The 16,984-nt window shown below is 41.8% G+C and overlaps 1 protein-coding gene across 1 annotated transcript in view; it reads left to right on the top strand.

Annotated features, from left to right (window-relative positions):
- Positions 1-14,263, top strand: part of RAD50 (RAD50 double strand break repair protein) — a 65,362-nt gene extending 51,099 nt beyond the window's left edge. Inside the window, exons 21-26 of the mRNA XM_069971061.1 lie at positions 770-897; positions 1,623-1,847; positions 9,871-9,956; positions 10,878-11,020; positions 12,670-12,803; positions 13,984-14,263. Coding sequence (XP_069827162.1) covers positions 770-897; positions 1,623-1,847; positions 9,871-9,956; positions 10,878-11,020; positions 12,670-12,803; positions 13,984-14,170 — 903 coding nt within the window. The 3' untranslated portion in view covers positions 14,171-14,263. The remainder of the gene's footprint in view (positions 1-769; positions 898-1,622; positions 1,848-9,870; positions 9,957-10,877; positions 11,021-12,669; positions 12,804-13,983) is intronic.
- Positions 14,264-16,984: the final 2,721 nt, after the last annotated feature.

Genomic DNA, 16,984 nt, shown 5'->3' on the forward strand with positions numbered 1-16,984 from the left:
TCAGTCTTTTAAGCACTGCTGACAGCTGTAGCATAGAGAAGAAGAGTTTGCAGCTTCCATTACATGTACCGCTGCACTTTCTTAGCTCTGACAGTGATCGTGCAGAAGGGAGGTGAAGGAAATCCCGTGGGAGACCTACTAGAATATATAAAGAAAGGTTTCATGCAGTAAAGCAGTCACTAAAGCAGTCCTACACACTTCAAATTCCCCTCCAAGCCAGGAACGTATATATACATTGCAACTGCACGGGGCATCGGCAATTTGAACGTATATAGCCGTATGGCTGACGTGAAGGGGTTAAACATTATGGCTGGTGAAATGCACTAAAACAAATTATAGAAATAACCTTTGTCCCCAGGGCTGTGCCCTTAAAGGCTTATAGAGGTCCCATACTATACCCTTTATAATTTTTATCCCTTTAGGATCCACATCTATTTTTTAAATCAAATTTGTATTTGTTGGTTTATGGTTAAGTAAAAAAGTTTTAAAAAGTAGTTTGTTCTTCCCTTACAGAGAATTCCTTTGCATTATTAGACTAAAAGAAGCATCTTTGGAAGGCATTTGTTAATGTATTGTAATGAGACGATTCTAAGCTGTGTTCACATATAAATATTTGTAATTACAGTTATCAAGTCCTTCATTTTTGACCTGTTCCTGGTTTTCTAATCAATAATTGCAAAAAAACCTCAATGTTTAAACACACCCTTCGAAAAAGCTGTAATTGACCATGAAATGAACCTTAATTTAGTGAAGATTTCCATTTACTCAGATACAAGAACGATGTCTACAAGACAACCTAACTCTCAGAAAAAGAAAAGAAGAACTTAAGAAGGTTGAAGAGGAAAGAGACAGGCTATTAAAAGAGATGGGACAAATGAATGCTACACAACTTAGAAAGTAAATATGGTTTCATTTTTTTCATGTATTTCTTGACTACTGTAGTTACTACTGTGTATTTAGGACTGTTAGGAATGTTTCAAATATACTCGCATGCAGAATTGTTTGAACTACTAAAAGATAATTTTGTTCTGTGTAAAAAGTAAATAAATTGGTACCTATTAATATTTTTGACATGTCATCAGGCATAGAAGGTGGAAAAATTCAACTGCAGTCAGTGTTCAATAATACTCCTCAAGCTTTATTATATATCAGGGACATTTTGACTCTATGGGTGTAGCATAGGGTCGAGCCAGAGATACTTTATCAGCGACAGAGAGTATTATGGACATCAAGCTTGTAAAATGACCCAGTGGTGTCCCGCAGTCATGTTGCAGGGGTGCTAATCGGTCACCTGACGAGCACGGCACCTGTTCAGCCTATTCATAGCCACAATCATTTTGGCATTTAAACTTTGGCATTGAAAGAGTTAAACGATTGCACCAGAGGGGATCACTGGTGTCAGTCATTAGTGTTGGGTTCTGGTACACATAGCTGTCTATGGAGCCGAGGAGCTGAGCCTATTAACCCAATGTAAATACCCGTATGGCTGACATGAAGGGGTTAAAGACGGTGTATTTCTTTTGAAGTTTTAGGGCCCTACATGTTTGATGAAGCTTCTAATGTTCAATTTCAATGCTTGCAGCTAAGTGGTAGGACTTATTTTTTTTTTGTTTACTGTTTAGCGAGCATCAGGAATTGGAAAACAAAATTGAAACATTAAAAACAAGCCACAGCTTGGCCCTCGGCCGACAAAAGGGGTACGAGGATGAAATCATGCGTTTTAAGAAGGAATTGCGTGAACCGCAGTACAAAGATGCCGAAGAAAAGCACAGAGAGATGATGATAGTTATGAGGACTACAGAGCTGGCTAACAAAGACCTGGATATTTATTACAAGACTTTGGACCAGTAAGTAGTTATACCTCAGATTACCTAATTGTTATATTGTAATGATGCAGAAAACACAATGTGGTTAAGAAGCATGAGAAGTCCTACTTTTCAGTCCTGGTTGCCTGTCTGTAAACTCATAAGGACTGTTTTCCAATGTGTTTAATGAAGTGTAGGGGCAGCTGTGAAATATTTGAAGCTAAAAGAAGTTTGTGGAGATTACTTTGACTGTAGTCAGGGGTGTTACTAGGGTCCTAAAACATAATTAACCCCTTCAAGACCAAGCCTATTTGCACCTAAAAGACCAGGCTCATTTTTCAAAATCTGACCTGTCTCACTTTCTGCGCTTATAGCTCAGTGATGCTTTAACGTATGCTAACGATTCTGAGATTGTTTTTTTGTCACACATGGCACTTTATATTAGTGGCATTTTATGAACTTTGAAATTCTCTGCTTCTAAAAAAAGAAAGTCGTATCATATAAATTAGTTACTAAGTCACACTACCGATATGTCCTCTTTATTCTGGCTTCATTTCATAAACATATTTTACTTTTTTAGGGTGTTATGGGGCTTAGAAATTTATCAGCAAATTACCACATTTTCGTGAAAGTTTCCAAAACTTATTTTAAGTTGATTTAGGAGATTTGTATACTGGAAACCCCCATAAGTGACCCCATTTTGGAAACTAGACACCTTAAAGAATTAATCTAGGGGTATAATGAGCATTTTAACCCTACAGGGGCTGGAGGAAAGTATTCACCATTAGGCCGTAAAAAAAATGAAAAATTTAAATTTTCCAATAATATATACGTTTAGATTAAAGTTTCTCATTTTCAAAAGGAACATGAGAGGAAAAAGCACCCCAAAATTTGTAACGCCGGTTTTCTTGAGTACTACGGTACCCCATATGTGGGCGTAAACCACTGTATGGGCACACAGCGGGGCTCAGAAGGGAAGGAGTGCCAATTAGCTTTTCCATTGCAGATTTTGCTGAAGAAGTTTCTGAGCTCCAGGTGCATTTGCAGAGCCCCTGTAGTGTCAGCAGAGAGAAAAACCCCCATAAGTCACCCCATTTTGGAAAGTACACCCCTCAAAGAATTCATCTTCGGGTAGGATGAGCATTTTGACCCCACAGGTGTTAGAGGAAAGTTTTCAAAATTAGACAGTAAAAATGAAAAACTCCAATTTTTTCCAATAATATGTTCGTTTAGTTTGAAATTTCTCAATTTCACGAAGCACAAGAGAAAAAAAGTACCCCAAAATTTGTAACGCAGGTTCTCCTGAGTTAAAAGGTACCTCATATGTGGGCATAAACCACTGCATGGGCACACAGCAGGGCTCAGAAGGAAAGGAGCGCCAATTAGCTTTTTCAATGCAGATTTTGCTGAAGAAGTTTCTGAGCGCCAGGTGTGTTTGCAGAGCCCCTGTAGTGTCAGCAGAGCAAAATCTCCCCATAAGTCACCCCATTTTGGAAAGTGCACCCCTCAAAGAATTCATTTTGGGGTGTGGTGAGCATTTTGACCCCACAGGTATTAGAGGAAAGTATTCAAAAGTAGACAGTAAAAATGAAAAACTCGAATTTTTCCAATAATATGTTCCTTTAGTTTGAAATTTCTCAATTTCACGAGGCACAAGAGAAAAAAAGTACCCCAAAATTTGTAACGCAGGTTCTCCTGAGTAAAAAGGTACCTAATATGTCGGTATAAACCACTGTATGGGCACACAGCAGGGCTCAGAAGAGAAGGAGCGCCAATTAGATTTTTCAATGCAGATTTTGCTGAAGAAGTTTCTGAGCGCCAGGTGCGTTTGCAGTGCCGCTGTAGTGCCAGCGGAGTAAAATCTCGCAATAAGTCACGCCATTTTGGAAAGTGCACCCCTCAAAGAATTCATCTTGGTGTGTGGTGAGCATTTTGACCCCACAGGTATTAGAGGAAAGTATTCAAAAGTAGACAGTAGAAATGAAAAACTCAAATTTTTCCAATAATATGTTCCTTTAGTTTGAAATTTCTCAATTTCACGAGAAACAGGAGAGAAACTTCACCTCAAAATCTGTAACGCAGGTTCTCCTGAGTAGAACGGTACCACATATGTGGGCATAAACCACTGCATGGGCACACAGCCGGGCTCAGAAGGGAAGGAGCGCCAATTAGCATTTTCTGTGCAGATTTTTCTGAAGAAGTTTCTGAGCACCAGGTGCGTTTGCAGAGCCCCTGTAATGTCTACAGAATAGAACCCCCCCAAAAGTCACCCCATTTCGGAAAGTACACCCCTCAAAGAATTCATCTTGGGGTAGGATGAGCATTTTGGCCCCACAGGTATTAGAGGAAAGTATTCAAAATTGGCCAGTAAAAATGAAAAGCTTGAATTTTTCCAATAATATGTTGGTTTAGTTTGAAATTTCTAAATTTCACAAGGAACAGGAGAAAAAATGTACCCCAAAATCTGTAACGCAGGTTCTCCTGAGTACAACGGTACCCCATATGTGGGCATAAACCACTGTATGGGCACACAGCAGGGCTCAGAAGGGAAGGAGCGCCAATTTGCTGGAGCAAAACCGCAGCTAGTAACAGTTATTAGAATAGCGCAGTTACTAAAATAAAATAAAAAAATTAGATTACAGGTAATGTGGGGTAGTTACGGACAGTCTGGGGTGGTTCCGGGTAATCTAGAGGTGGTTACGGGCAGTCTGAGGTGGTTACGGGTAATCTGGGGTGGTTACGGGTAATCTGGGGTGGATACGGTCAACATGGGGTGGTCACAGGCAACCTGCTGTGGTTACGGCAACCTGGGGTGGTTACAGGCAACCTGGGGTGGTTACAGTTAACCTTGGGGTGGTTACGGGCAACGTGGGATGGATACGGACAACCTGCTGTGGTTACAGACAATCTGGTATGGTTACAGGCAACCTGCTGTGGTTAGAGGCAACGTGGGGTGGTTACGGACAATCTGGGGTGGTTACAGACAACCTGGGGTGGTTACAGACAATCTGGGGTGGTTACAGGCAACCTGCTGTGGTTACGGATAAACTGAAGTGCTAATAGGTAATCTGAGGTGGGTACCTGTAATCTGGCGTGGTTACGGGCAATCTGGAGGGGGTCACTGGCAATTTGGGGTGGTTAGAAGCAAGGTGCGGTGGTCAGAGGCAAGGTGCGGTGGTCAGAGGCAAGGTGCGGTGGTCAGAGGCAAGGTGCGGTGGTCAGAGGCAAGGTGCGGTGGTCAGAGGCAAGGTGCGGTGGTCAGTGGTCAGAGGCAAGGTGCAGTGGTCAGAGGCAAGGTGCGGTGGTCAGAGGCGACGTGCGGTGGTCAGAGGCTAGGTGCGGTGGTCATAGGCGACGTACGGTGGTCATAGGCGACGTGCGGTGGTCAGAGGCGACCTGCGGTGGTCAGACGCAACCTGCGGTGGTTGCGTGCAATCTGGGGGGTTACATGTAATCTGGCATGATTACGAGCAACCTGGGGTGGTTATGCCCAACCTGCGGTGGTTACGGGCAACCTGGGGGGGTTACAGACAATCTAGAATTGTTACAGATAAACTGAAGTGCTTATAGGTAATCTGGGGTGGGTACATGTAATTTGGGGTGGTTACAGGCAATCTGGGGTGATTACGGACAATCTGGAGGGGGTCACTGGCAACGTGCGGTGGTTACGGGCAACGTGCGGTGGTTACGGGCAACGTGCGGTGGTTACGGGCAACGTGCGGTGGTTACGGGCAACGTGCGGTGGTTATGGGCAACGTGCGGTGGTTACGTGCAATCTGATGTGATTACGGACAACCTGGGGTGGTTATGGGCAACGTGCGGTGGTTACGGGTAATCTGGGGGGGTTAGGGGTAATTTGGGAGTAAACTGCAATTATTACTATAATAAAAAGTGTGTTTTTTTTTTTTATGTATGTTTGTCACTTTTTGTACTTTATACATTCATGTTCACTGTATTACTATGATTACTGTGATATTTTCTATCACAGTAATCATAGTTCAGTGACAGAGACCAAATTGGTCTCTGTCACTTTAAATTTTCAGAGCTTGGCCGGTGGGGGGAGATGAAATACAGCGGCGGCACCGGCCCATTAGTGAGCGCCGTTTCGGCAGTCACTAAGGGGTTAATGGGGGTCAACTGCGGGATCGCAGCTGATCCTCATTATCTCCGGTGCTGTACACAGATGAGAGCGGGATCGCTGTCCCTGCAGCGATCCCGCTCTCATCAGAAAGCACCCACAAGTCAGGAACGTATATGTACATTCCTACTGCACGGGGCATGTGTAATAGGAACGTATATATACAGATTGCTGACGTGAAGGGGTTAACAATGAAAAAAATACCCAACACAATAAAATCCCAACGCACAGTTCAATATATACAAACAAAAGAGAAGCGTTTATAGGGAAAATATGAATATTTTTTATTTATTGTTTTAAAAGATATAAAAAACACACACTTACACAAACACCATAACTGGGGTGAAGAAGGACACTTATGACCACACAAATGCAAAAAATGGGATCCCATGACACCCCTAAATGAATATATCTAGTATAGTGATATTGCCATCATGCAATGTCCCCCCTACACATAGAATAAAATCAATAAGTATATATACAGTCAACCAACCAGTTATACATCCAATAGGCAGTAACATGAGGGGGAAAAAATACACATAAAGTATGCAGCATCACAAGGACAGGGGGGGTTTGACAGTAAGGCACCAGTACGCCTATCACACATCCCCTGCCACAAACCTGTGTATCAGCAGTGGAGGGTCTTGGGTCCACAACCCGATGCACGTTTCGCTACAATAGCTTCTTCCGGGTCCTAAAACATTCAGGACACGTGGGCTTTGAGTTGATATACTGTAAGACGATCATGGGAGAGATCTCTGCACTGATGATATACTGCACTGCTTACCTAGCAGCTGCTGGCTCCCTCTTCCAGTGGATCCGGCTCCTCTACCTGTCCTGCAGCAGCTCCCAGCACCATTCTCTAAGCCGCTGGTGCCCATGCTCCGGCACTGACAGCCCTCCACAATACAGAAGACAGCTCCCCCTTCTTCCCGCCACCTCTGCTGACTCCCCAAGCTGCAGGGATAACCCTCGCCAGCCTGCCCCAGCTCCTGGCACCCCTCTCCAGGCTTCTAAGCTGTCCGCTGGCCGCTGATCCTGCGCGAAATTCAGGAGCCTAGAGAGAGGTGCTAGGAGCTGGGGCAGGCTGGCGGGGGTGATCCCCGCAGCTTGGGGAGTCAGCAGAGGTGGTGGGAATAAGCGAGAGCCGGTGGCTGTGGTGCCTGCTCCAGCATCGGCTGCCTAAAGGAGGCTGCCAGGAGCTGCTGCAGGACTAGTGGAGGAGTCGGATCTGCTGGGGGAAGAGGGAGACAGCGGTTGCTAGGTGAGAGGTGGAGGGGGGGCGTCAGTGCAAGGGATTCCCTTATTCCCAGCAGCAGAGAGAAAGGCAGGAGAAGCCGGCTGTTTAAACTTGCCACGCACTCCTGCTTCTCTCAGCTGTTGGGGACACCCTGTAAAGAAGCAGGGATTCCTGTCATAATGACCTGAATTCCTGCTCATGTTCCCGAACACCTTAACTGTCAGCTGAACAATAGTTGAGCTGACAGTTATCGCTCCTGATTTTGTTCAGATACCAAACAATGTTTGAGTACCAAGCAAAGCTTCAGGGGGAAATTTTGTTCGAACACAAGGTGTTAGGGAACCAAGGTATTACTGTATTTGCAATGATGTCATTTGTTTCATTGACGTGGTTATTCTTGATAAGCTGCTGTGGTTTTAAACCTTGAGTCACAGTTAAGGGTGGGAATATGCAGAATTTTCTGTTTTGACTTGTGACCTTGTTGGATGATATTGCAAGTAGAGATAACAAATTGAGGTAATTTGTGTAATGATACACATCTCTCTCTCCCAATGTCACTATTACTCTGATTCATTTCCTGTTTCTGAAGCATGCAAATAATAAATAATAATAATGCTTTTATTTGTATAGCAAATCATGCAAATAGCATATTTGTAGTGACAACCCCGTCCAGTAAAATAAAATTGAAAAACAATTGAGGCAGTGGGGCAACTGACCATCGGCTAGCAGTCCGATAGTACCCAGGTCCCCCCTGATCTCCACTATGCTAGATCCTTTTTCCACACAGGAATTGCCTACTTAGCCAATCACTAACTGTGAAGGGTGCTCACCTTACACATTGATTTGTTGAGCCATTGAATAGCACTAGAAGCTCAATACAGTGTATAGTGTCTGTGCTAGGTTACTGCAGCTTAACTTCCATTGAAGCGAATGGGAGTGTTAGCACCCTGCTGATGCCTGATGATGGCCTATTCCTGTGGATATGTGATGTGAATATATTTTCTCTGGAAAACCCCTGTAAGGCTGGGTTTGAAAAAAACAGGTTGCAAAACGGCAGTGTGGCCCTAGCCTAACACTTATAATGAAGAAAATCAGTAAATAATTATGTTACATTTTGCAGTTAGGTAAACTACTAAGGGGGTGTACACATGTTCCAAGATTATTGCCCGTTCTCGGAAGATGTGACACGTACCATAATCACAGAGCTTGGGAATGTCCCCTAAGTTTACTATGTACAGTGTATATTTCATTTCATGGAGTATTTTAAAGCAAATGTACCAGTGCTGTATGAACTGGCCTCGGGCCCAACGCCCCCAGTTTAATGGTATCCCCTTATCTCTGTGACATGGCCAGATGTGATTCTAATGGAGGCGTGTCACTGAGGGAAGGGGATATCATTACACTGGGGGTACCAGGCCCACCTCCACTGTATAGAGCAGACCGATGCACAAATTTTCAAAAATGGACCTCACCACCAGGATCTCTGCGTCAGTGTATTTTACTAAGCGAACTGGTGTAGTCCCTTTAAATTATTAGAAATTTAAATGTGTTTTTAAACAAACACACACTGCTGTTACTCCCCATCAGCTTTTTCCAATAATCAGTCATCCTGATAGGTTGCTGTCAAATGCTGCGTTTACAAGGAGCGATAATTCGCCCGATCGTATGATTAAAGAGGATGTACCACCAGGTACATCCTCTTTAACCTGAACCCACTGATCGAACGGCGTCGGCGCGGGGAAGTCGGTTCCCGTGCACGGCGCCGTTCTATGCACTGGAACCGGCTGGTGCTCAAGCACTGGAGGCCGGCCCGGCCGCCCCCAGTGGGAGGGAATTCCCTCCGCTGTATGACACGGCTCCATTCATTCTAAGGGAGCCGCTGATCGAACGGCGCCGTGCGCTGGAACTGGGCCTCGGTCCGAAAAACAGACCACGGCACCGGCTTCCCCGTATCGGCACCAGTCGATCAGTGGGTTCAGGTTAAAGAAGATGTACCTGGTGGTACATCCTCTTTTAACAATATCGAAAGAACAATGTTTTTTTAAGAACAATCAGCGTTTAGATGGAACGATATATTGTACGGAAAAATCGTTTTGCGATCGCTTAAGCCTATCTCGCACATAGGTAAAATCGGTGAACGACTGTTTACACTGAACAATCTGCTAATTTTTTGCAAACGACGATTTTAGAACATGTAAGATGAAAATTAACGATTTCTCACTCGCTTGATCGGTCGCTGCGTTTACACGTACAATTTTCGTTCAAATTCGATCGTTATCGTGCAAATTCGCACGATAATCGTTCTGTGTAAACGCAGCATAACTCTAAGCAGACAACACACTGTTCAAATATTTGTTCCCCTAATATTTGAGCCCCTTACTTTCATGGACCTGTCACACCTGTGCTGTACTCCTGTTCCCCTTCTTATTGGGGCAGACATTCCCATTACTGTTAGAGGACATATCTTGCAAAATCTTTGTGACGCTCCTGAACTAATCCTACTCATCTGTCAACTTGGAAACCTTGTTGGGGCAGGCCCGATCAGGATCAGCCACCCTGACACTCTACTTTTCACTTACCTAGCTACCTCATTGTCCCGCATCCCACACTGTCATCCTTTGCTTGTTGTTCATATGTAAAAATGTGTGCAAGGGAACAAAACCATATTTTGCATGTTATTCTTACAGAGCTATAATGAAGTTTCACAGCATGAAAATGGAAGAAATCAATAAAATTATTCGTGACCTCTGGCGGAGTACCTACAGAGGACAAGGTAGTTCCTTGTGTATTACTATGTTTGTTAGCATTTATTTTTTGTCAAGTATTTAAAACGTTTGCTCAATTGCCTTGTTAGTCACAGTACTAGAAGACCTACAACAACTCTTATCTGGCATAGAGAATGCACTAACATTAGATGCATTAATCATGGGTCTTGAGACATTTTAGAATATGTCAAAGTATATAAAATGTACTGGCAGCTTTAACACAGCGCAAGAACATCTTCATACAATACCATCATACAGCAGGTGTGACCTATTGTCTTTTTAGTTAGAATAGTAGTAATAGTAAATGAAACTACTGGTTTGGAAAAAAAATGCTGGTTATTTCCCAGTTACACAAAATATACCAAACACAATGACAACTTAATTTTTAATAATATAGTTTTATCAGATGAGATGTGTGGGAGGTGAAAGATAAATATCTTATAGAGTAATGTACTTCTTGGAAGTTAAGCAGAATGCATCATGTTCCATAAGTGTGCTAAAATACGTTCTGCATAGGTGTCCTGCGCCTCCTTGGAGCATGTGCACTGCTTATGACAGCATAGCCCGACTTGTTACCGCCAATAACTTTTTGGTCATCTTTTTCAATCATGGTCACAGTTGGATTAAGGTTTTTTTTATCTGGGACTGGGGAGCCCCCACATTTAGCCTGGGAGCCTTAGAAAGGATTTAAAATCCTGTTACAAGCCTGTTGTAAGGGCACACTCAACATTTCCCTAAGAATGGCATAATGATACAGAGGATAAAATAGCAGCATACACACAAGTATGAGTTAAATAAAGGAGAAAAATAGAAATGCCTTTATGGGATTTGAATAAAAATTTGATAGCGTATGATGTACATGATGTGTTTTACATTACAAAATGTAAACAAAATTACATACCGAAAATGTGTTTTTTGCTTCTTTCCAGACATAGAGTATATTGAGATCAGATCAGATGCTGATGAAACTGTGTCAGCTGCAGATAAAAGGAGAACGTATAACTACAGAGTAGTAATGATAAAAGGAGATACCGCATTGGACATGAGAGGACGCTGTAGTGCAGGCCAAAAGGTACAGTCACATTCTATATTACAATAACAGGCTGCCATGGTTGCATATTTTATGTTTTTGTTTGTAACCATGCTAACTTAAATCTTTTCTGGAGGTGCGGATAATTTACAATGAGAAAATAAAAACAATTGTAAAAAAATAAAGAACACGTCAGTATCCAGCTCAAAAAAGTAAATAAAACAAACAAACATATTCTTTAAAGGGTAACCATCATTCTGATTAAAACTCCAGCAGGTACATAGTCTGCTCATAAATCAAGCAGTCTATGAAACTGCCGGAAGCGCTATAGCCTTGAATTGTAAGTGTATTTCAGTGCAAGTCTATGGAGCTTCCGGCAGATCCTTAGACTCTTCACTTTAGGAGCGGACTACATACCTGTCAGAGCTTTAATAGACTATCCTGTCGTGCTAGCGCAATGGTAGTTACCACTTAAAGAGAACCTATCATCTAAATTTCACTGTCCCTAATATTAAAGTATATCTTTCCCTAAGTCTATCTATGAAGATACAGACTGCCTTTGCAGTCTGTATCTTATGCCTTACCTACTCTTTCGTATCTGTGTAAGCAAGGCCGGGCGCCGCCATCTTGATGACGTCATTTGCGTTCCACCGTTGGAACGCAAGTTGCGTCATCAAGATGGCGGGGCCTGGCCTTGCTTGCACAGAAACAGAGGATTAGGTAAAGTAGAAGATACAGACTGTAAAGGCAGTCTGTATCTTCATGAAGTCTATTTATGAAGATACAGACTGCCTTTGCAGTCTGTATCTTATGCCTTACCTACTACTTCGTGCCGGTGCAGCAGGGCCGGCGCCGCCATCTTGATTACGTCTTTGCGTTCCACCGCTGGAACGCAAGTTACGTCATCAAGATGGCGGCGCCGGCCTTGCTGCACAGAACAGAGTAAGTAAAGTAGAAGATACAGACTGTAAAGGCAGTCTGTATCTTCATGAAGTCTATTTATGAAGATACAGACTGTCTTTACAGTCTGTATCTTCTACTTTACCTAATCCTCCGTTCTGTGCAGCAAGGCCGGCGCCGCCATCTTGATGACGTAACTTGCGTTCCAGCGGTGGAACGCAAAGACGTAATCAAGATGGCGGCGCCGGCCCTGCTGCAACGGCACAGAGTAGTAGGTAAGGCATAAGATACAGACTGCAAAGGCAGTCTGTATCTTCATAAATAGACTTCATGAAGATACAGACTGCCTTTACAGTCTTATACTTTACCTAATCCGCTTGTTTGGTGTAGCTAGGCCGGGGGGGGGGGGGGGGGGGGGGGGGGCGCCATCTTGAAGACGTGACTTGCGTTCCAGCGGTGGAACGCAAGTGACGTCATCAAGATGGCGGGCCCCCACCGGCCTTGCTGCCGCTCTGCATGACGGGAGTTTCCTGTCTCGCGCTTGCTCTTTTGAAAAGAGCCGGCGCGAGGCAGGAAAGTAAAACAGAAATATTTTAAAAAAACGCAGCTTTAAAATTAATTAATTATATTTACAAATATTGTTAAAATTAAGATTTACATCTAATTAGGGAATAAAAAAAAATTCATTTTTGCCCGTGATTGGTTCTCTTTAAGCTATCTCTGTATAATTTGCAGACATAACTACATTATATTTTAAGACTTAATGTATTACCATTCTCGCTATCATCCAGGTTCTAGCCTCGCTCATAATTCGTTTGGCACTAGCAGAGACATTTTGCCTGAACTGTGGTATACTTGCTCTGGATGAACCTACTACGAATTTGGATCGTGAAAATATAGAGTCTTTGGCCCATGCATTGGTTGAGTAAGTTAATTGGTTGCTGTATGTCAATCATATTAAAACTTCCGTAATAGGTAATGAATTGCCCAAACACTAGTTCAGTCATCTGGGGATCTCTGTTAGGAAGGGGGAAAACTTACCAAAGTTTTGTTTGGCAATGTTAAGGCCATTCACCTTCAATAACTGACGGCCAAATCGCCCTCTCCACACATGGAAACATTTGACACAACAGGGTTAAGCCGTCCTCTCGCTGTGGCTTATCTTTCCATGAAAAAAGGGGTCCGCCTGAAATTTTCCATGACATCACTACCGACATTTGTTCTAGAAGGCACCTTACACCTTAGATTAATGTGGTGGATTTGGCCGCACAAGTCTAAGGTGTATGGGAACCTTTAATCCCTTTATGACCGTAGTATAGCTATATACAGTATGTCAGCATCCAGGAACAGATGTATGTAAAAAGGTTTTTTAAATTCCTCTTCCTTAAATTTTAATCACCACCTTTTCCTATTTTGCTTTAAAAAAAAAAGTAACATATTTAGTGTCACCTTATGCAGAAATGTCTGAACTTTTCAAATATAATGTTGTATTTACCCTTTTAGCTGATGTGGCATGCATAGGCATGTCTATTTTCTTACTACAATTATGTCCTAATAGTATCCTATATTTCCCATTATGCCTCTGGCTCTGCAGAGATCTGTAGTTTTTGCTGCGATATTCCAAAATCACAGTAAAAATTGTGAGAAAAATTTGTGCAGTCACAATATAATGGGTGGGTCAAGGTTGCTGTGCAGTCCCCCTTTACTTGCCTTAGCTGCAATGCAGTGCAATCTACACAATATGACACAACAATCTTTGGTTGCGCAACCCGTCACCATGTAGCCCAAGCTACATGGTGACGGGTTGCGCAACCAAAGCTAATTTGTCTATGTTACAAAACTAAGTATCTCTGCAACTATTTTATGTAACATGTCTTTCTGTGTCTATGTCTTTTCAGTTTTCCCATATTTACATCTTGTGTAACATTTTGTAAGTGACTAAAAAGAATTCAATGTAAATACAAGGCATACAATATAATTTTTCTTCACTTGCAAAATTAGATCACTGCCTTCCTGTTTTTTTACAGCCTTCCTTTTATGTGGCATTCTTTCTGCTTTAGATTTGGATTTGCTCGATGTTTACTTTATTTTGTCTATGTCTGCAGGATCATTAAAAGTCGCTCCAGACAACGAAATTTCCAGCTTCTTGTGATCACACATGATGAAGATTTTGTAGAGCTGTTGGGACGCTCAGAATATGTTGAACATTTCTATAGGATTAAAAAAAATATGGACCAATGTTCTGAGATTGTTAAATGCAGTGTCAACTCCTTGGGAAATTATGTTTATTGAAAATTATGCTTTTTGCACATGTAATAGCACATTATACCTTGTTGTGAAATTTACTTTTTTAAAAGTAAATAAAAACACTTTTGGTTTGCCTGAGCCTTTACTATTAATAACCAGACACACAAATGTGGACACACATTTCACTTAGCAGTTCCAATAGCTAAATCTTGGAACATGTAGTTGAAGGTAGAATATTTAGCTATTTTGTGTGGCGTCATCTATTTACGGAGCCTGCATAGTTTACCAGTACAGGGGTGCCTTGGATTACGAGCATAATTCGTTTTGGGACTGTGCTTGTAATCCAAATCCACTCTTAAACCAAAACAAAATTTCCCATAACAAATCATTGAAATGCAGACAATTGGTTCCACACCCAAATATATGATTTCCCAATTCTCACTAACATGTAAACCAATGAAACAACCATTCAGAAACAGCTGAATATTTCATATTATAAGTTAATGTACAGTATAGCAATCAGCATGTGGAGTATAATATATAGTATGTGGATAAATCTCAAAAAACAGCATCAGTTTGTCAGAGGTCTGTGTGGTTACATGACAGCAATGGGGAAGAGGTGTGTGGACCAATTAGGAAGTGAAAATCACAGAGCTGTGCAGGAGGACAATGACAGAAACTTTTCTATTCAGCAGTGTGAATTGGCTGAGTGTAAGTGCAGGCACATTATAGCTGCAGTGTGTATAGCTGAGTGTAAGTGCAGGCACATTATAGCAGGAATGGAGAGGATCGGAGAAACTGACAGAGACTGAGGGGAGCATGAAGGAATGAGCAGGGCATATGTGAGTACAGTATATCAGTACTCTCTGTCCAAGGAGAGAGGGGTTACAGCTTTGAGATTAAGCTATGAGCTAAGAGATTACCTCCACAGTCCACTCCCCTAATGTAAGCCCCAGCCTGAAGTGGATCTGCTATGATTTGGAAGGTGAGGGAGACTTCCTGGGTCAGAGTACAGTGCTGTAGAACAGGCTATGCAGACCATGCCGCTCCCACCCAGTACAGGTTGCTCTTAAACCAAAGCAATGCAATTAAATTTTGAAAAACCTCTTGCAAAACGCTCTCAGTCCAAGTTACTCTTAAACAAAGGTACCACTGTATTTTTATATCTCTATATTGCAAAAGTCATTTTTTTTTTTTTTTTTTTTGGCATAGTAATATGACAAATAACATTAACACAAAAAACAATGCTTTTCTCTGAAATGCTGAATCATTTTTAGAAAAATCATAGGTTTAAAACCTACTGGAAACAAACGAACTAGTCAATGAGGCTCCGTTCTTTGTCTACCTTGATTAATAGGGCTCTTCCTATGTACATTTTGTCCTTATGCACACTGGGGGAAATTTATCAAAGTTATGACTGGTGTATACTTTGCACGCCTGACGAACAGACGAGCATGGCAAGGAAGGGAGGCGGCGTGGCCTCCTCCTATACCTAACTTATCATGATTTATGCCTGCTAGCAGGCATAAATCATAGCAGAGACCCATGCCTGCTCCAGAGTAGGCATAGATTTTTGTGCCTGCCATGTGGGCTTTGCCATAGTAAATCTGGTGTGGTGGGGATTAATATAAGTCCAACATACGGGTTCATTGATCTTGATAAATTTCCCTCATTGTCTTTCATGCTACCTATTTTTTTTTTTTTTTTTTTTGTCACCCTCCAAATTAAAGCCATATGCAGGCTTGTTTTTTGCAGAATTTTTTTTTATTATTAGCGCTATTTTGAGATTCATGTAACTTATTGATTAACTTATTGAGGGGATAAAGAGAAAAAAATATTTTATTTTTTATTTTTTAATATTAAGTTAACAATATTTAGCAAGTAAGTATTTTAAGTATTACAGATTTGGCACAATAGAAATGTTTTTTGAAAGAAACAACAAAAACTGTTGCCACATTTTAAGATCCATAACTTTTTTATTTTTCTTGTAACTGGGTGTGGGCTCAAATTTGTAGGAAGAAGTATAGTTTTTATTGATTCCAATTTTTACATATACAATGGGGAAAAAAAGTATTTAATAAACTGCTAATTTTGCAAGTTTTCCCACCTACAAAGAATGGGGAGGTCTGTAATGTTTAATTGTAGGTACACTTCAACTGTGAGACACAGAATCTTTAATCCCGAAATCATATTGTATGATTTTCAAATAATTAGTATGCATTTTATTGCATGAAATATGTATTTAATCACATACCAACCAGTATTCTCACAGTTAGTTGTTCTTTCAGAAGCCCCTCCTACTCTGCACTTATTACCTGTATTAGGTTGCATTCACAGGTCCCGTGCTCGTTCCGTGAAGCATAGATGGGGAATCCCTGTACTGGAGTGAACACAGGACGTGTGAATGCAGCCTTGATTGCTGCTGTTGGAACTCGTTACCTGTATGAAAACATCTGTCCACACAATCACTCTCCAACCCGTCCACCATGGCCAAAACCAAGGAGCTGTCTTAGGAAGTAACACCTTCCACCAGCACCACTGCTGCACAGGGAATGGAGGCAGCTACTTCCCACTCCATTCTCACTACAGCTGTAGTTCGAAGGCCGAGCAGCTGATTGGAAGGCAAATGTTTTATCCCGGACAACCCTGTTAAATGACACTATCCACAGGATTCCTAACAACAGAAAAGCAAGAAATTCAATCAGGAAGTTACACTAGTTATACTAAATAGTTTTCCATGAAGATATATTATCTGCTAAACTCCTCCTGCTCTGTAACATAATACCAATAGCTTATAAAGCATTTTCGTGGTAACAGGTTCCCCTTAAAAGATTTCAGAAGATTGAATGTTTTCCCTCT

Source organism: Dendropsophus ebraccatus, chromosome 1, assembly GCF_027789765.1.
Source record: "Dendropsophus ebraccatus isolate aDenEbr1 chromosome 1, aDenEbr1.pat, whole genome shotgun sequence".
Taxonomy (NCBI): Eukaryota; Metazoa; Chordata; class Amphibia; order Anura; family Hylidae; genus Dendropsophus; species Dendropsophus ebraccatus.